General features: G+C 38.3%; 1 protein-coding gene across 11 annotated transcripts in view; it reads left to right on the forward strand.

Annotated features, from left to right (window-relative positions):
- Positions 1-276: 276 nt before the first annotated feature.
- The window catches only part of CCDC68 (coiled-coil domain containing 68), a 50,694-nt gene continuing 30,658 nt past the window's right edge, over positions 277-20,312 (forward strand). For 4 of the 11 annotated variants that reach the window (XR_009005084.1, XM_007191939.2, XM_057526944.1 and 1 more), the window contains exons 1-3: positions 277-401; positions 17,546-17,674; positions 18,806-18,892. Coding sequence is in view for 10 of the 11 variants with exons in the window: in XM_007191939.2 (XP_007192001.2) it covers positions 17,558-17,674; positions 18,806-18,892 (204 nt within the window). In the remaining variant the exon portion in view is untranslated. Of the gene's footprint in view, positions 452-6,000; positions 6,146-10,265; positions 10,443-17,545; positions 17,675-18,805; positions 18,893-20,312 lie in introns of all 11 variants that reach the window. The other 7 variants (XM_057526941.1, XM_007191938.3, XM_057526942.1 and 4 more) reach the window with 7 other exon arrangements.

Here is a 20,312-nt window from a genome sequence, read left to right on the forward strand (position 1 = left end):
AGTCAAGGAAATAGACATTCAAATCATGGGTGAAGGTTGTCAAAAGGTAAAAAATTCCACTCATAAAATAAGTCCTGGGGATGTAATGAGAAAAAAAAAAAAAAAAAAAGCAGCAGCAACTATTCCCCTTTACATAACGCAGTTACTGAGGGGTGTGCAGTGTTGGGAACTCGGGTGTTGGGATGCGGAGAAGGCACCCCGGGGCACCCGGAGCCGGGCGTGCGCGTCCGGGCGCTGCGGGAGCCCAGGCCCCTCCCCGGAGCCGCTGGGGCGCCGGACTCTGCCCTGGGCGCGCCCTGCGGGGCGGAGCCACCAAGCCCGGCCTAGCCGACCCGGCCCGAGGTCCAGAGCAGAGGGGAGGAGCGGCGCCCGGACCCTGCGCTCGCTGAGCGCCCTCCAAGGTAGGCGAGCCCCTGCGATCTGCGGGCAGGTCAACCCTCCCGCCCCCCAGGTGAGTGGGTGTCCAGGTGCCCTTGGAGCTGGTCCCCCCCCAGTGCCACCCAGTGTACCAAGGGCGTTTTCCTGTAAACGTATCCTTGGTGAGGAGCATATTCTCCCTGTAAACCTCATTTCTGGGCTTGGATTCCCTGGGCGAGAAGTTTGTGCTCCTCCAGGAACAGAGAGTTGCCTTCCCCGAGAGAGACTACCCCCTCCATAGCCCTGCGCACAGCTGATTATTTATTTAGATTGCTGTTACGCAGTCCCTTGGTCAGGGGTCCCCGCGATTCACAGGCGGTGGAGAAAGCCCTCTGGAAAACTTGCTGTCACCTGTGAACCCCCGCGTGGCCACTTTGACAGCTTACTGTGCCCGGAATTTTTAAGAGCATAAACAAATGAACGAGTGAAGGTGGTTGTCTTACCCTTCATTCATTCGTGCTGGCTTCTGTAGCTGTAGGTGTAGCAAAAAGAGAACAGCCTATTGGTTGACAGTTTTCTACTGTCTTGGGATCTTAGAGCTGAAAGTTACTCAGCCCCAGGCAATTTTGCAAAGGGGCAGTGTCATCTTACAGAAAAAACAGTACTGGACAGTGCAAAATTGGATGATGACAAGGCCGTAACTTTTAACCTTCTTCGAAAGGGAAAATAAATTTATATATACATATATATATATGTATATATATGATCAGAAGAAACAGCTCCAAATGTAGCTGAAGCCGTGTCTGTTTACCATTTTCAATATAGTTGTTACTTAAGAATCAAAACCTTTTTTACTTCTTGGTATATATAGACTAGATGAAAGGTCCAAAAGGGAATTATTTCTCATTTGCAATAGGGAAAAGATAATCTGTCTTTTTTACCTAATGCTATTAAATATTCAGTTCTGCAGAAGTCTGGCTTTTCAGAAATATGATCTGAGCTGGAGTCTCAGGTACCCTAGCACACACAATTGGTGCTGTTGTTTCTTCCTGCTGGGCTCTCCCGCCTCGCTCTCGCCCTACACTGATAATTTGAGAGTGAAGGTCCCTGACACAGGAATTTGCGCCTAAGCAGAGGCTTCTCAACTACTTACAGAAAGAATGAAAATGGCTTACACTTCCTGTGACCTAGGCAAACTTCACAAGGTTTTTACCTTTGTGATTTGCTAAATAAATTTAGTAACTATACCTGCACTAACTAAAAAGAGATTTTTGAAATAAATACAGACACTATTTCAGTTGTATTATTCACCTTTATGATTCTGAGAATTAATGACAGGCATGTTATTTGTTAGCGTATTGATTTATAATGCGCTGGACAGTGGGCTTGAGTTGTAATCTAAATTCTGGACAAAGCCAGAAAATCTAAGCCAGATTTGGCCAAACCTGAAAAGTGAGGTGTACGTATATTTGTTTAGAATAATGACTGTAAAAGGGAACAACTGAAGATTTCTGAAGGGAATGTCAAAGTCTTTTAAAGTAGTGGCTTTGACTCTTTGAGACATTTACATCAAAATTAAATGGCCATTTATTGATAGAAAAGCATTTCAAAATGGCAACACGTTACTATCAATTTAATAGCATGTTTAAGTAAATTTACATTTTACTAAGCGTGAAAACAGCCACCCACTGAATTTGGAAAACAAAAGCACGTGTGTGTGTGTGTGTGTGTGTGTGTGTGTGTGTGTGTGTGTGTACACTCGGTTTTAGAAAATATTTGGTGCACCTGTGGATTTTCCGGCCTATTCATATATTCACTGAACGAATATTTATTGTGTAGGGCACTGTGTTCTTTCTAGGAGACACAGGGGGATACAGCTTTGTGTAAATAAGACACATTCCTGTCCTCATGGAATTTACACAACTTTGGACTCCTCCGGGACACCCCGAGGCCATAGATTAGGAACCACAGTAATCACCATCCATCACTTTTTGACAGTGACCGAAACTAGAAACTAGATTAGTTTCAAATCACAGACTCTTTTACACTGATTGAAATAGTCAGATTAAAAAATTGTAAAGGAACTTATATGTTATTCAAGTCAGTTTTCTCTTCTGCTTAGGTTGGGAAAGAATTTAGGGAACCTGTGTTCTGGGTTTAATATTATGAAATATTGAGATCTTAAACCTGAAATAGCTAAATATCAATTTCATGCAAATTCAATAAAAACTAAACTTGTAGTAGTAGATGCAGTCATTTAGGGGGTGAAAAATTCAAATCGAGAAAATTCTATCCATCAAGTTATTTTTTTTCCTGTAAATTAGAAAAACATGACTATAATTATTTTTTAACCTCAGAGGAAAAGAGTGACTTTATGTAAGACATTCTTGCTTTTTTTTTTTTTTTTTCATTTTGCTATTTTTAAAAACAGCTCTATTGGAGGTATAATTTACATACCATAAAAGACATCCAGGTGTCCAATTCAGTGATTTCTGGTAAATTTATGGAATTGTGCAACCATTATCACAATCCAATTTTAGAATATTTTCATCATCCCCATCCTCCCAGAATCTCAACGGCCTGTTTGCCGTCACTCACCATTCTCACCCCCAGCCCCAGGCAACCACTAATCTACTTTCTGTTTCTTTAGATTTGACTTTTCTGGACACTTCAGACAATGAGATCATATAATATACGGTGTTTAGCATCTGACTTCTTTCACCTAGAATAATGTTTCCAAGGTGCATTCAGGTTGTGGCATGTACCACCAGTGGTTCCTTTTTATTGCTAACTAATGCTCATTCCATTGGATGGCTATGCCACATTTTGCTTACCAGGTGATGGGCATTTCTGCAATCACATTGAAGTGGTAAGACAGATATTTTGGTCCACCTTACATGGTAGCATAATTTGAAAATAACTGATAGGAGCCAAATTTGTATTTATATTTATGAAAAATATATTCCTGATATGGATTACTGATATTTACCAAATGTCATAACTGTGATCTTTCTGTGATACTCCATGAAAATAGTAAATCATAAATCCTGTGCCAGTGGCAGGAAGCATCAGTCATTTCATATTCTAGGTTGGACTTGGAAGACGTTTAACTCTTTTTTTTTTTTATGTGAGAATTTATTTTGCCTTTATTTTTGATAGATAATTTTGTTGGATATCAAATTCTTAGTTGACATTTTTTTCCCTTCAGCACATATAATGTCACTATCTCCTGACCTCCATTGTTTCTTTGAGAGGTCTGCCTGCAATTTTATTTTATTTTATTTTTTTAATTTTTAATTTTTTTTATTGGAGTATGGTTGCTTTACAATATTGTGTTACTTTCTACTGTACAGCAAAGTAAATCAGCTATACTTATACATATATCCCCTCTTTGTTGGATTTCGTTCTCATTTAGGTCATCACAGAGCACTGAGTAGAGTTCCCTGGGCTATACAGTAGGTTCTCATTAGTTATCTACTTTATACATAGTATCAATAGTGTATATATGTCAATCCCAATCTCCCAGTTCATCCCACCACCCCCCTTCCCCTTGGTATCCATACTGTGTCTCTATTTCTGCTTTGTAAATGAGATCGTCTGTACCAATTTTTTCAGATTCCACATCTATGCGTTAATATACAATATTTGTTTTTCTCTTTCTGACTTACTTCACTTTGTATGACAGTCTCTAAGTCCATCCATGTCTCTACAAATGACCCAATTTCGCTCCTTTTTATGGCTGAGTAATATTCCATTGTATATATCTACCACATCTTTATCCATTCCTCTGTTGATGGACATTTAGGTTGCTTCCATGTCCTGGCTATTGTAAATAGTGCTGCAGTGAACATTGTGGTACATGACTCTTTTTGAATTATGGTTTTCTCTGGGTATATGCCCAGTAGTGAGATTGCTGGGTCATATGGTAGTTCTATTTTTAGTTTTTTTAAGGAATCTCCATACTGTTCTCCATAGTGACTGTATCAATTTACATTCCCACCAACAATGCATGAGGGTTCCCTTTTCTCTCCAGCATTTATTGTTTGTAGGTTTTTTGATAATGGCCACACTGACCGGTGTGAGGTGATACCTCATTGTAGTTTTGATTTGCATTTCTCTAATAATTAGTGACATTGAACATCTTTTCATGTGTTTCTTGCCCATCTGTATGGAAAGACGTTTAACTTTTGACATTAACTTATGTAGAGAGCCTATGTCTCCTTTGCTACGTTTTCTTCACAAATGATATGCATTTAAATTTGGGGAATTTTGATGAGTGTTTGGTCCAACAGTGATAACTGAACTACTCTTAAAAATATGAGTGCTTCTGGGGCTTCCCTGGTGGCGCAGTGGTTGAGAGTCTGCCTGCCAATGCAGGGGACACGGGTTCGAGCCCTGGTCTGGGAAGATCCCACATGCCACGGAGCAACTGGGCCCGTGAGCCACAACTACTGAGCCTGCGCGTCTGGAGCCTGTGCTCCGCAACAAGAGAGGCCGCGATGGTGAGAGGCCCGTGCACCGCGATGAAGAGTGGTCCCCACTTGCCGCAACTAGAGAAAGCCCTCGCGCAGAAACGAAGACTCAACACAGTCATAAATAAATAAATAAATAAATAAAAGAACATGAATTTCTTTAAAAAAAAATATGAGTGCTTCTTAATAACGTATTTTAGTGGCACACTTAACATAAAGCATGAGTCATCTATAGCCTTAAGCCAAAAAATAGAAGGGAGTGCATCTGGATTTACATGCTTTTCATTTTATTATTCTGTAGTTTCTATGACTGTGCTAAAGGATGAACCTGATACAGCTGTTTGTTGATTTACCAAATCAGGCACTAGTTTGAGCTCTTAAAATCTAAAACAGAAGAAATGCCACTCCTTGTTCCTCCAGGACCTTTAGAGGAGCTAGACCAAAGTAATAAATTTTTCCAGGTTCCTATTACATGGTGGTGTTTCTTCTATAAGTAGTCTACAGAACAAATCAAATAAGAACTCTCTAACACTACAAAAACATTGGCTTTGGTTATACGTCTCTTAGGAAGCCGGGACCTTGAACAGCAGTTCAGTCAGAGCTGTTTTCTTATTTACCCCCATTCACCCTGCTTTGTGCTAACTCTTAAGACAAATGCATTTTTAGTGGGTTACGTTTGACAACTTATGCTCTAACATAGATTTCTCCAGTTGAGTGGAAACTCTTCTGTAAAATGTTGGCAGATTCTGTGAAACTAAAGAGAAGACACTGTCTCTGAATGCCTGTAAGTTACTGCTAAAATTGCAAGATCCTATGGGGAAAAAAAGAGCATTCAGATAACCTGAAGGTCTATTTTATGGACAACTTGGAATGCAAGGATTTTAATTTTATGCTCCTAAGGTTTGAAAATAAGGTAGCCTAGGTTAAATAGTATAGTTTTCCAAAGCTGGATGTGCTCATTTGGAGCTCAGTTTGTCTGCTGGTAATATCAAAACAACTTGCTGAACTCTTGGCTCATAACACTAATGTTTTGCTGATCTGTGGTTAGATGAATTAAGTCTCTGTTGGCAACGTCTCTCTCTCTCTCGACTTGGTAAGAATTTAAAAATTTCTATAACAAATGTATTTTTCTAGTCTTACACTGACAATGTCATTCCAAATGTCTCTTGAGAGTCAAATGTCAATTACAGGAATCCATCTTCATCCTTCTCACCTTTTGGAAATTGGAGTGGACGTGCTCCCCCTGTTGTGTCTGTTCACCAACAGCAAGAAGGCTCGCTCAAGCATTGAGCTGTAAACTTCTTCTAATTATATTGGTGAGTTCACTCACTCATCACTAATGGTCACGTGATCTGGTATAAGGAACTTGGTTTCACCCAGAGCCAGGAGCTGCTTCTCAGCCTTGTATCTTTCTATTAGCCCATGGATTTTGGTAGGATGCCACACTGGGATCAGTCTGACCTCTTCCTGATATAGGAGGATGGGCAGAGGGGGCAGTGAAGCACAGGGTCCGGGCTGCTTCAGGGGGTGGTCAGCCTTAATAGACTTTGTAGTCACTGCCTCAATGGTCTATGTGTTTATGCTCTACTGTGAAGAATGAAAACATGCATCTAGAAGATGATCAGAAAAGGAATGGGTAGATGAGATAAGGAGTTCTACGTTCATGAATTAGATTTAAATCTCGTTGCAAATATCCTTGTATACTGCTTATATATTTTTATATATTTCCTCCTACTTTTCCACCTTAGTAAATAATAATCATGATTAACTTTCTTAAGATGTTTAAGATTTCCCTTGTTTTTGTCACAATATTGAATGTCAGACTTCATGGACTATTCTTCTAGAAGCAACAGCACTAGCTACCTGTCAGCAACTCAGTTACTTGCTTTTTAACAATTCTGATTCCGTCACTATTTTTTTTTTGCCATTTACACTTCTGGACGGGTTAACAATTTGAATTAAGGAAAACAAATTCAGCTAATTGTGGCTTCCAGTTAGTTCTGGTATAATCAGTGAAGTTCCTTGGATTTTGAAATCTCCATTGCACTTTGCATTTTCTAGGGTACTGTTGAATGACTGTTTAAAAAATAAAAGCATATAAATCCATCTTTTTTAGTGTAGAGTTCTGTAAGTTTTGACAAATGGTTACAATCATGGAACCTACATCACCATCAAGATTTAGAACAGTTCCATCACCACTCTCCAACCCCCCAAAATATTCCCCAGTGTCTCTTTTGTAGTCAATCGCTCCCCCACCCTTAATCCCCAGTTCAGTTTTCTGGCCCTATAGTTTCAAATTTTCTAGAATGTCATGTAAATGGAAGTATGGAATATGCATCCTTTTAGATTTGGCTGTTTTCAGTCAGCATAATGCATTTGAGATTCATCTGTATCGTTGTGGGTATCAGTAGGTCATTCTTTTGTATTGATGAGTAGGATTCACCTGTTGATGAATATTTGAATTGTTTCCAGTGTTTAGCAATTATAAACGTTTGTGTTTTATGGAACATAAAAATCCCCTAGGAGAGAGGTTGCTGGGTTGTACAGTCTGTGCTTAATTTTATAGGAAACTGCCTAAGTGCTGCCGTCCTGCGTGGCTGCACGTTTTGCTTTCCCACCAGCAACATACAGGAGTGTCAGCTACTCTCCATCCTCACCCACACGTTGTATCATCTGTTTTTCCCTCCTTCGCTGGATAATTTTTAAAATGAAGTAGATGACGTTGAAGCTCAGATATCCCAAGACCAGCTTAGGAAGCTACAGATATTTTGTAAATGTCTGAGCCTTTTGCTCTTAAAATATTTAATAAAGCCACAAAAATTTTCCAAAAGGGCACATTCCTTATAAATGTTACAAATGCCTGAGATATATGTCAGTGACAACTGCTTCTTCTCATGTTGTTTTCACTGACAAGTCATAAGCGGCTTTTAAGTTGATTGTTAACTGAGAAGGTCAAAGCAAGAGGAGTAATTGACTGATGGGGGTGGGGGGATGAGAAGAGGGGGCACAACTGGGCTTAGGTGTTGACACTTGCAAATGATGCCCTGTAAGTAAATGTCTACAATAAGTTGTGAACATAAAGATAATTACTTAATAGTCTCTGAATGTGTATTATGGTCAGATACACCATAAGCACTTTTGATGCAGTATCCCATTTAGTTGTCATATAACTCTATGAGGAAGTTAACAGCTTCATCTGGATTTTTCAGTTGAGGAAGCTAAAGCCTAAGGGAGTTTAAAAACTTTTCCAAGGAGGAGTTTGGGATTAACAGATACACGCTACTATATATAAAATAGATAATCAACAAGGACCTACTGTACAGCACAAGGAATGCTACTCAATACTCTGTCAGAACCTATATGGGAAAAGAATCTGAAAAAGGATAGATGTATATGTATAACTGAATCACTTTGCTGTACACCTGAAACTAACACAACATTGTAAATCAACTATACTCCAATATAAAATAAAAATTAAATTAAAAAAAGATGAAAAAAAAGAACATATACCAAAATAGATTAGAAGAGAATCCAGAAATTTACCCAAAAACAGTCAGTTGAAAACATTCATAGCCATTTGATTTTTGATAAAGATAAAATTTAATTCAATGTGTAAAAATTAATAATTTCAATAAATGGTGATAAAGGAATTGAAAAAAAATAACTTTTCCAAGGCTGCTCAGCTAGTGGGGAAGTCAAATAGTCTTGTGGGCAGTACTGACTGAGTCCAAAGCCCTCATCTTTAAGCCATGAAGTCACACTGCCTCTGTTTGTGGAATAAATCTATTGTGACAACATCTGCTTAGGCTACTGAAGGATGCACCTGGGGGCTCATGGCAGGAGTCACTTGACTGTTACTTAGTCACTTACTTTGGAAAACCCCCATTACTAAATGAGCTTAGACCCAAGAAACTAGGCTTGGAAGTCCATTCAGAATGCAGCAGGAGACAAAGTGGAAATTTGGAAAGAGCTCAAGCCTCATGGGTTGGGGTCCATGACCGTCATTAACGAGCTGTCTTTGCTTGATCTTGGGGAGCTCATTCTCTCATCTGTAAAATGGGAACAATAACACTTAACGCCCTCAGGTGTTCATGAGGATTATTAAAGGCAGCATACCCCAGCCTGCACGTGGTGGGCTGTCATCAGATCCCGGTCCCCTCACTCTTCCCCAAATGGGAAGTGATTCATGTGATTTGCACCACTCTGCAGTTGAGCTGCTATACTGGGCATTGGGCGAAACCTTCAGCTGTTTTTCAAAGTTTCAAATTATACCAATGAACTATGAAGATAGATTTTCTCATTACAAAGACACTTGGATTTGGGGGTCAGTCTATCTGGGTTCAGGTGATAAGATTAACTTATGATCTTGAAAAACATGTCACTTTTCTGTGACTTGGTTGCCTTATACCTACATATAGACAGATATAGATATATAGGTAATAATTATAGCACAGTGTGTTGGGATGATTAATTCTGACAATATACGGAAAATAATTTTTGGTAAATAGCACAGTGCTTTGTCAATAGTATATATTTTACATTGTGTTTGTACTAGGATTTCAATCCTTTTTTCCCCCCAAACTAAATAGCTTTTATTTCATATCTAAGAGCTTGCTATAGCACTGGCTGTGATATAAATATATTTGTGTATACAAATGCGTAGCATTTAGAAATGAATACAAATTAATTCTACTTTAAAAATCTTAGATTATTTCTTGCAAACAGCATTACAATTACTTGGGCTCCGTGTTAACATGCATGTCTTTTGATATACTGTACATCATTTTCAGGTAAACTGCACAGTCACCTGAGATTTAGCCAGCTGACACTGGATGTCACCATTGTGCCGTGTAATGTCGCTGCACAACAGGTGTGCTATTCAGCATTCAGTACATGACCAGTCTCTTCAAGGGTCTGGAGATGTATTAGCTTTTCTCCCCCCTCACATAACCTCATTACCCTTGAGCACTTTTATTGTAAATTACTCTTTCAGTTTCTAATATCAAAGCTCTCTATCATAGTGACCAAGAATGATGAGACAATTGTCAATATTGTTAGCTCAGAACTGAGGAGCTGAAAACTCAGAAACTGTGCTAAAACAGGGCTCTCGGTCACTAAGCAGAGTCACTGACTCTGGCTAACCTAAGTAGGAAAGGAATTTACTGGAAGTAAATTCAGCTTCCAGAATCGATGGGAAAACTAGGTACGGAAATGGGAGAATCCAGTCCCGGTACCTCAGCAAAGATCAGTCTGTAACAAGAGGGGGATAGACTTCTTCTGGCATTGCCACTGGTCACTAGATACCACGCTGGTGTTCCTGTCGCTGGACGCAACGCACTCTCTGTGCCAGACTCCTTCCTGCCCAGAATAATGAAGGGATTTTCACTGCCTCCAGCTTATCAAGCCTGAGGGACAATCCTTTGCTGGTCTTTCCAGGAGGGAGCGCTCAGTTGACTGAGTCTAGGAGTTGTTCCTGAGCTCCAGCCCTAGGGAGTGAAGAAGAAGTAAGGGATCTTTCCTGCAAAGACTCCTGCGGATGGTGACCCTACATACCTGGGAGGGAGATTCAAGCCAGGCGTCCACCACGGTGCTTTTCAATCAGCACCCACAGAAGTGAGTTGATAATGCTGCCGTGTGGTCAGCTGCCCTTTGCTACTCCTTCCATGGACCTGGAATCAGTTGCATGTGCCCTGTGGCACCTGACAGCATCCCAGACTTCGCTGTCCCTGTCTGTCCTTCAACTCTGAGGGAGCCTGACCAGCCAGGGCTAGACCTGTTTTAAGTGGTTAAGGAGAAAACTCCTTAGGCAAATTGAAAGTCTTAACAAGTTGCAGCCTATTAAAAAAAAAAAATTCCTGCCCATTAAAAGAAAAAGAAAAAAAAAAAAGGTAGGTGACACTGCATACCTTGTTCTTAGAACATGACTTCAGGCAAGTTCCAGCCTCTGCTCTTGCTCTGCCCTTTGCCTGGAATCCTCTTCTCCCAGATGGCCACACGGCTTCACCTCCTTTATTCACGTCTTTTGCTTAAATGCCACCTCTTCAGATCGGCCGCCTCTCAGCACCCAGCCAAAACAGCACCGCTTTTTATTCTGTTACCCTGCCTCCGCTTTTCTTCGTGACACCACCTCTGATTATGTTCCCTATATATTTATTGTTTTGTTTCATGTCTGTTTCCCCCCTGTACTGAAAGTCCCGTGAAAGCGGGGTCTCTGACTCATTTTTGTAGCCACAGCTCCTAACACAGCTGTATTCAATAAATATTTAATACATGAATGAATGAATCAAGGGTTAAATAAAGGAAGGGAACTCCTTTGTTAAAATCTCTAGACTATAAGTACCACAAACTGAATGGCTTAAACGTAGTACTTTCTTGTCTCACAGTTCAGGAGGCTGAAAGTTCAAGATCAAGGTGTTGGCAGGGTTGGTTTCTTCTGAAAACTGTAAGGAAGAATTTGTTCCAGGCTCTCCTTCACTTTTTGGTGATTTCCTGGCAATTTCTGGCATTCCTTCGTGTGTAGAATCATCACCTTGATCTCTGCCTTCAACTATACGTGGAGTTTTCCTCGTGTGCATCGGTGCCCAAATTTTCCCTATTTATAAAGACATCAGTCATATTGGATTAGGGTCCACCATACTCCAGTGTAACCTCATCTTAACTAATTACGTCTGCAACAACCCTGTTTCCACATAAGGTCACATTCTGAGGTACTGGGGGTTAGGGCTTCAACATGTGAATGGAAGGGGGGACAAAATTCAACCCATAACAGGTGCCTTCTTTGTGTTTATTGTATAATGGTTGAGCCATGCTTATGTCATTAATCAGAAAAGTAGGTTTGGTTACATAATCCTGGGTGCTCAGTGATGTGCTGGTTTACCACATGGATAATAATTCACAATAATGTGTATGAATTGCTTTGTAAATGGTAAAATATTCATTGGATGTTAGTATAATCAGCTGCGGATGTTGACAAATTATTGATGCATTATCAAGAAAGAATCAATACTATGGATTTGCCAGTCTTAAAATCCCCCCAAATGGATTTTCCTTTACAGCCCAGCTCGATCTGCAGACTGTTTAAAGTATTACCGGACATTTTTCTATCAGTCAGACTGCTTGTCAGCAGTAATTGTGGATAATGGCTTTATGTTTTATTTACTTATTTGACAAACATGTACAAATCATTTTAGTATGTGCTAAGCACTATTATAAGTGCTTGACAAATGTTAACACACAAACAACCACATGTTTATTATTTATATTATTATTATTAATAATAATATTATCTGAATTTTACCGATAAAGAAACTGAGGCACAGAGAAGTTAAGGACTTGCTTAAGGTCACACAGCTCCTGAGTGGCAGAGTCAGGCCATAAAACTAGGCAGTCTGCCTCCAAACCTTTTAGCTGTAGAACATTCTTTGTTCACAGAAAGTCTCATGGAAAAATTCAGTGTGTGACAGAACAAAGCAGAGCTGCTTTGGTTCAAGTCCAGACAGCAAAGCCCTGTCTGGGCAGCGCCTCCCCTTCCCTGGGGAGCCCTGTTTGAAAAGCCCTGATCTAGGAAATAATACCTCTTGGCTTGATGCCACTTGTAAGCTGTCTTCAATCCACTCTAGCATAAAACAAATAAAATTCTTTTCTCACTTTAATTAACTGATTGTGTTTTATTTTGAAAATTTTATCTGCTTAACCTACTTCTGGCAGAAATAAAATGTTAAGATGGATTTTCCCCGGGATGGTAACGCCATATGGCAATTTGGACTTTCCTGGCTTAAGTTCCCCTTTGGTTTCTTTATACAAATGAAAGACTGTGATCGTGAAAGTTTCCTGAACCAAAAGAGAAATGGGATTTGAGTTCCTATAAATAGAGTTGCATATAAACTTTGCAACCAGATAGGCATGATCTACCCTCTCTGTTACAGACTGCTTATTTTCTGTGGTTATTCATAATATAAAATGATCGGAGCAAGAATTTTAAGAATTACTGTCCATTGAGTGCCTTCTGCAACCAGGGATTTAAAAAACTCTTCATTTTTACAACTCTAGGTGTTATCACCCCTATTTTACAGATATGTAAGCTGGGGCTCAGGTTTTATGTAACTTGTTTAAGTTGGCCCAACCAGTGAGGGGAGGAGGAAGGATATTTTGAGAAATATCAGTGGTTAAGGAGCAGAATTATTATTATTTTTTAATTAATTAATTAATTTAATTTTGGTTGTGTTGGGTCTTCGCTTCTGTGCGAGGGCTCTCCCCAGTTGCGGCAAGCGGGGGCCTCTCTTTATTGCTGTGTGCGGGCCTCTCACCATGGCGGCCTCTCTTGTTGCGGAGCACAGGCTCCAGACGCGCAGGCTCAGTAGTTGTGGCTCACGGGCCTAGTTGCTCTGCGGCATGTGGGATCTTCCCAGATCAGGGCTCGAACCTGTGTGCCCTGCATTGGCAGGCAGATTCTCAACCACTGCACCACCAGGGAAGCCCCAGAATTTTTTTTTTAATTGAAGTATAGTTAATTTACAATGTTGTGTTAGTTTCAAGTGTACAGAAAAGTGATTTAGTTATACATATAGATATTCTTTTTCAGATTCTTTTCTGAAAAGAAAAGGTTATTGCAAGATATTGAGTGGAGTTCCTTGCAAGATATAGGTTATTGCAAGATGTTGAGTGTAGTTCCCCCCCTGTGCTATACAGTAGGTCCTTGTTGTTTATCTATTTCATATACAGTAGTGTGTATATGTTAATCCCAAACTCCTAATTTATCTCCCCTTACTCTTACCACTATCCCCTAACCATAAGTTTGTTTTCTATGTCTGTGAGTCTATTTCTGTTCCGTAAATAGGTTCATTTGTGGAGCAGAATTTTTTGATATTAAGAATAAAAGTCACGTAAGAGAATATATTTTAGGATGTATAATGTGAGGCCTGATGCAATTTTCAAATTATGAAAGACTGAGAATGCAGTGGGGTCCATTCTAAAGAGTGATTAATTCCTATGATGAAATGCCCCTTATCATTTGGTAATGTACACAACTATATAACACACTAAAAAGAAAAGAGAAGGTAAATCAAACAAATGAGACTATAGATCAAGGGAGATTGAATTGAAGAATAAGAAAACAACTCAGACCAAGTCAATTGCTTTGCTTGCCTCTATTTTCCCCCTGCTTTTGCTCCCACCTGCTGCCATACTCTACCCAAAGGGAGGGCAAACTTTTTCTGTAAAGGACCTGTTAGATAGAAAATATTTTAGACGTTGTTTGCCATGTATTTTCTGTGTTGAATATACTCAACTGAGCTATTATAGTGCAAAAGCAGCATAAACAATACGTAAGTGCACGGCCATGGTTATTTTAGAGTAAAACTTCATCTGTGAACACTAAATTTGAACTTCATATAATTTTCATGTGTCCCGAAATGTTATTCTTCTTTTGATTTTTTTTTTTTTTTTTGAACCATTAAAAGATGTAAGAACCATTCATAAGCTGTCCTAACAGGCTGGAAGCCAGACTGGGCTCCCCGCCGTGGTTTGATGACCACCACTCCGGCCTGACCACACCTCTCTCATTTCCAAACACATCGTTTATTGTCTCTGTGGGCATTTCTTTTACTTCCAGCATTTAAATGTTGTTTTGGACTAAGAACTTAATCCCGGAAGAGACTTCAGAGGACCAAGTAACAGAAGTAGTTCCGCTCACATTCTGCAAAAAACAGACTTGCAGAGCTGCTACGGCCAAATCAAGTTCCCCTGAAACAAATAGAAGCCACGGTGGCTGTCTAAGAGGATTTAACACAAAATGGAAAATTCTTGGCATACTCTGTCAATTTCATTGAAGATTAAAGGATAAATGCAGGACTTTGAGTCATCCCCAAAAGCTATTTAGTTTTAAAGTGATGCTAGCAAATATGAAAATTCTTTGTGTGTTTTAACAGCATAGGTCATTGCTAAATTTTAATTTTTTTCTCACTAGGGAATCTGACCTTAATGTGATAAAAACACTCTTGATCTTGGTGTCCAAAAGACGAGGGTTTGAGTTTCAGCTCTGTTAGTTTTACGGTGATCTTGGGTAAATTAATATCACCTACTAGATTCTTGGCTTCCTTATCAGTAAAATGAGATTAATAATCCTACCTCACAGGACTTTTATTTTATCTTATTTTTTTAGTCCTTTACTATTTATTATGAAAATTTCAAAGAGAAACAAAATAGTAGAGGACTGTGGGAGTCCCATGTGCCCTCACCCAGCTTCTACAATTCCGTGCATTTTATCAAACTTCTTTCATTTTTACCTCATCCCATTTTTTCCTCTCTTGAAATGCTAGAGTAAAATACTCTCTTTAAAACTTCAAAGGTAATATTATCTCACCTGCAAATATTTCAGTATGTATAACTAACAGAGAAGATCTTTCTAAGGAATATCAATTCCATTATCACACCTAAAATTACAATAATTACAAATAATGCTTTGCAAAATTGCAATAATTCTTTAACATCATCCGTTATCCAGTCAGTGTTAAAATTCCCCTACTTGTTTCAAAAATGTCTTTATATAGCTGGTTTATTTGAATCAGGAGCCAAAGAAAATTCATATATTGCATTTGGTCATATGTTTCTTAAGTCTCATAATTTCTGGCAATTTCTCTTCTCTTCTCCCCATCTTTCTTCATATAATTAATTTGTGGAAAGAATAATTATTTGCCCTGTAAAATTTCACATAATCTGGATTTGGCTGTTTGCAACCTTCACCTTTGTAGAGTCATTGAACAGTTTCCTCTTTCTCAAATGTTTACCGTCGGTAGAGAGAGGGACTGCATACTTCATAGGTGATGCTTTCTACTTGTGATTGTACCGCATCTAGAGAACATAGTGTCTGGTGGTCTCTTTTTTAGTTTTCTGTTAAGGTTGATTAGTGGGGTCCCTCGAGTTGATGCATTCTTCATCAGCCTCTCACCTAATGTTTTTAGAGCTGGTTGACTGTGGCTTAGATCCATTACTTCACAAGGGGCTGCAAAATGTAGGTTTTCTAATTCTATCAGTCCTTTTGGGTTTATTAGCAGAAATTTTGTAGCAAAATTTTTCTAATCAACTGTTTGGTTACCAAGAAATACATGGTAAATTCATATCATAAAGGCAAGATCAATGCTTGTTGGTGTCCCCCTCACCCCTTTTTCTGGGCTAATTTTTAGTATAATCGTGGCCCATTTCCATTGAGTTTGAGGATTGTTGTTGTTGGTGGTGGTTTTTCTCTTGTCAACATAATTTCAGGAATTAAAAAAGTTTTGATATGTTTTAATCCATCACAGTCATTCCTCTTCAGGTTGGCTTTTGTGTCTTATTCAAGTAGTATTTGGTTACTTTTTTGCTTTCTGGTCTGACAAGATATCTCAGGCTCACCTTATATACTTCTTGCTCCAGATCTAAATCACTCAAGAAGCCCTGGTTGCATTTTAGTAGAAAATAGTGTACTGAGGCCATAGTCTGGGCACTGGGAGTGTTAGTTGCTTCTGTTTCTAAATTTTCAGTGGATAGACTTGGAATATAGATTTTTAAAGGAAAATAAATCATTATTTTCTACTCACGGTTCCAGTTTGGATTGTAAGGTTTTTACATAACATTTTTGGTTCTAATTTGGATTCTTTTTCTCTTATGCTAAAAATCTTGGTTCTTAAGACATTAAGACAATGACTTCTTGACTTTATTCTACATCATGCATTCATGTGAGTCATGTGAATGTGTGCACACACATTCAAAATAGCAATACCAATATTTCCACTAACAGTGTTATTAGTGAGTACGGTTTAAGATTGTTTTGGGATTCTTTTTGTTCTTAGGACGTATCACATCTGGGAAAAATAGTCCCTGGTGCGTGTTTAAAAGTCACTTCAAGTAATTCATGAGGATATGCCACCAAGTTTGTATGCAGATATATTCACTTGTTTTATTTGTTTTTTATTTTTGAGGATTTTATTTTTTCTTTTTAATTTAGTTTTATTTTATAATTAGGTAAAATAATTACATTTTTCAGTGTCAAAACTGTAAATTACAGATTTTCCCCTTCTATTCTACTCTCTCTTCTTAGAGAAATTATATATATCCTTTTCTGCACCATACTTTTTCACTGAATAAATATATCCTAGAGAAAACTCTATAGAAGTAGGTAGTTCATTCAGTCAGTCCTCTTTTTGTGGGCATTTGGGCTTTTCCGAATCTTTTACTATTACAAATAGTTCTTCAGTAAATGGCCTTTATAGGCTACTGAGAGTTAAATAAAATGCAGTACATTAGAGGTCTCTGTAAAGTATAAAGTGATATACATACATGTATTTAAGTTTTATATATATGTATATATGATTTTGTTATATTATTAGCCCCACAGACATTTATTAAGCACTTACAGTGTGCTAGAATATGAATATGAATAAGGCATAGTCTCTACTTTTGAGGTTTTATAGTCTAATTGATACTGAATGAAAAGAAAATTTTCCCATTTTTCATTCTCAGAGTTTAATTTTTAAGTTTCTAATCAATGATTGTTTCAACCGGTGTCATTTTAATATTAAATTAATTCCTGGATTTTGGATATATACAGATTTCCATAATTTGTAATATTTTTTACTATATTTGATTACAGTGCTAATACAGAACTCCTTTCAGTTTACAAACTACATAATTATAACATCAAGGAGATTAGTTTTGTCCAACTGATTTATGTTTTCCTAAAGCTGGACTTCACAATGACGGCAGTAACAGTGACCACGACAGTTCCCCTGAAGGGGAAGATAGAAGATAATTCTGCCTCGTATGAGTCCACATCAGCTCACATTATTGAAGAAACTGAATATGTGAAAAAGGTATGTGGGCACTGGAAATCATGTTACCATGGTATGATTTTTTACAATAAAGTCTGATATGAATTAGTGGGCTTTGTTTCTCCCTCCCTAGAACATGTGAGGAAGAACAAACCTAGTTTGGCAAAGGACAACCTTGATAACTGAAATTTAAACACATGCGTTGTCATTTCTCTTGAGGGTACGAAACTCTGTTCCTACACTTGGACTAAGACTGAATAAAGGGCCAGGAGGGTTCAGAACACCTATCAGCACTTAATTTGTCCCACACTATTCACCACTGCATCCTACTGTTTTACATCATTTCTCAGTTCTTTCATAAGTATTGATACTTTGTTGCCAAGTAGATATTTATGATGCCTGCTGAGTTTCTGTCTCTCCTTACCTTGTTCCTTCTCAAGCAGTTCAGAGTGACTATCGCCAATGACTTGTACATGTTGGCAAGTTACTTCATTAAAAATGTGAAACCTTATGAGAATCCAATGATAATGTCTGACAAAGGTGTATATTCTCATGAACTACTTTTTAGAACAGATGGAAAAATTTGGACATAGCTAGTTTGTGACTTAGAGCGATTAATTCATCTTTGAGTGTCTTGCAATTCCATAGGTCACCAAGACACGGGGCTTGTATTTCATGCATAAATTTGTATGATCTCCTCTGAGTAATTATTCTCTAGTAATTATTAAATAGTAGTTATTCTCTAGTAATTACTAGATAGTAATTATTTTGTAGTAATTACTGGATAGTAATTATTTTGTAGTGATTACCAAATAGTAATTGTTTTATAGTAATTACCAAATAGCAAATTAGTACTAAATTACTATATAGAAAAAAATAGAACTAACTAGTATTAAATACTAATTACTAAATAGTAATTATTTTGTGGTATAATATTCATTTGGGTTATATTTTAGGTTTGCCTAAGAAACAGTTGTAAAGACCAAATGCTCATTTTCTGCAATCTAAACAATATTAGCCTAAATGCAAGTTAGGTTGATGGCAGTTATTTAAATCTGAGGTTGACATATATGTAGTACTTTCTAGATAAATTTGGTACCCTGTAACTGGTATAGAAAAAAAAAGTATTTGGTATTAAATGCCTTTGAAAAAAATATTTTTCTTTTCTTTTAGATTCGAACTACTCTGGAAAAGATCCGAAATCAAATATTTAAAGATGAAGTAAGACATAATAGTACAAATCACAAACAAGATGCAAAGGTAATGAATTTATCAAAATGTACCATTTTTATTCTTTCAGTAAATGAACATAAAGCCATATAGACTTCCTTTAAATAACTTTTTGATATTATTAAATTATTCTTTGAATGATGAGTTCTAAAGATGTTAATAGGCATATGTATGAAATATTTAACTACAGATGTCATTAGTGGGATCAGATTGTAATGGCCAGGTCTTACTTGAATATTTTAAACTTGGCTTACTTATCTAAATTGTATGGGAAGATATTGGCTCAGCCGGGATACATGGCAGCAACATGTTCCAGTGACAGACAAAGGTACAAGCTTTTAGGTTCACCTGGGCCACACCAATGGACACCCAGTTGAAGCCATTAGGCTGTGTGATCAGTCAATAAGCTTAAATGCACCCCTTCCCCTGTGACCAGCCTTTTATTCTTAAGGTCAAACAATGTGCACTTAGCCTTGTCTGGATTATGCCAGGTTAAACCTCACCTGAGCCACATGCACCTCATCAATGCCAGTGTTACCCACTCTGTAGGATGGCCACAGAGAACACTAGAACATAGCGTAAGATGTATAAACAGAGTCTTCTTTGTCATCCTCAGCTCCTAAACTAACACAACTCACTCCAATTATTTTCTTAAGTGCTCTGAAACTGAAAAAAAGGTTAATGTTTCTGAATGATAGGAAAGATCAAACATTCAGTTCTGACTATGTTGAGTTGCCTATCAGACTTCCGAGTGGAGGTTTCTGATGGAGGTTGGATATCTGATTCTGGAGTTGAGGGTAGAAGTCTGGTATAGAAGATCCAGGCTATGGGGTAAAGATTTTGGGAGTAAGGATGGTATTTAAAGTTCTGAAACTGGAGGAGATCACCAAACATATCAGTGTGGATAGAAAGGAGAGAAAATCTAAGCATTTAGTCCTGAGATTTCTGATATTTAAATGTTGGGAAGAAGAAGAATCCATCACAGGAGGCTGAGAAGTGAGGCTAGTGAATTAGGGGGATAAACAGGAGAGAATGGAGCTACTGAAGACAAGGAAAAAATGGGTTTCAGAAAGTGAGGAGGGACTGCTGTGTCAAATGGCGTCTGTGGGTTAAGTAAATTGAGGGCTAGTTATCGACCATTGGCTATAACAATGGGGAGGTTGTTGGAGACCTTAATAGGAATAGCTTCTTGGGAATGCAGATGAATTGTGTTGCCAGTATGTCTGCCTCAGCCATCTCAAACCACAGAAGGTCAGCAGATATGTTAGATTAAAAAAAACAAACAACTGGCTGTGTGGATATCATTTATCTCCTTAAAAGGTCTTAATAGTATATTTAAAACTGCAGGGAGGGCTTCCCTGGTGGCGCAGTGGTTGAGAATCTGTCTGCCAATGCAGGGCACACGGGTTCGAGCCCTGGCCTGGAAAGATCCCACATGCCGCGGAGCAAC

This window comes from Balaenoptera acutorostrata, chromosome 13, assembly GCF_949987535.1.
Source record: "Balaenoptera acutorostrata chromosome 13, mBalAcu1.1, whole genome shotgun sequence".
Classification (NCBI taxonomy): Eukaryota; Metazoa; Chordata; class Mammalia; order Artiodactyla; family Balaenopteridae; genus Balaenoptera; species Balaenoptera acutorostrata.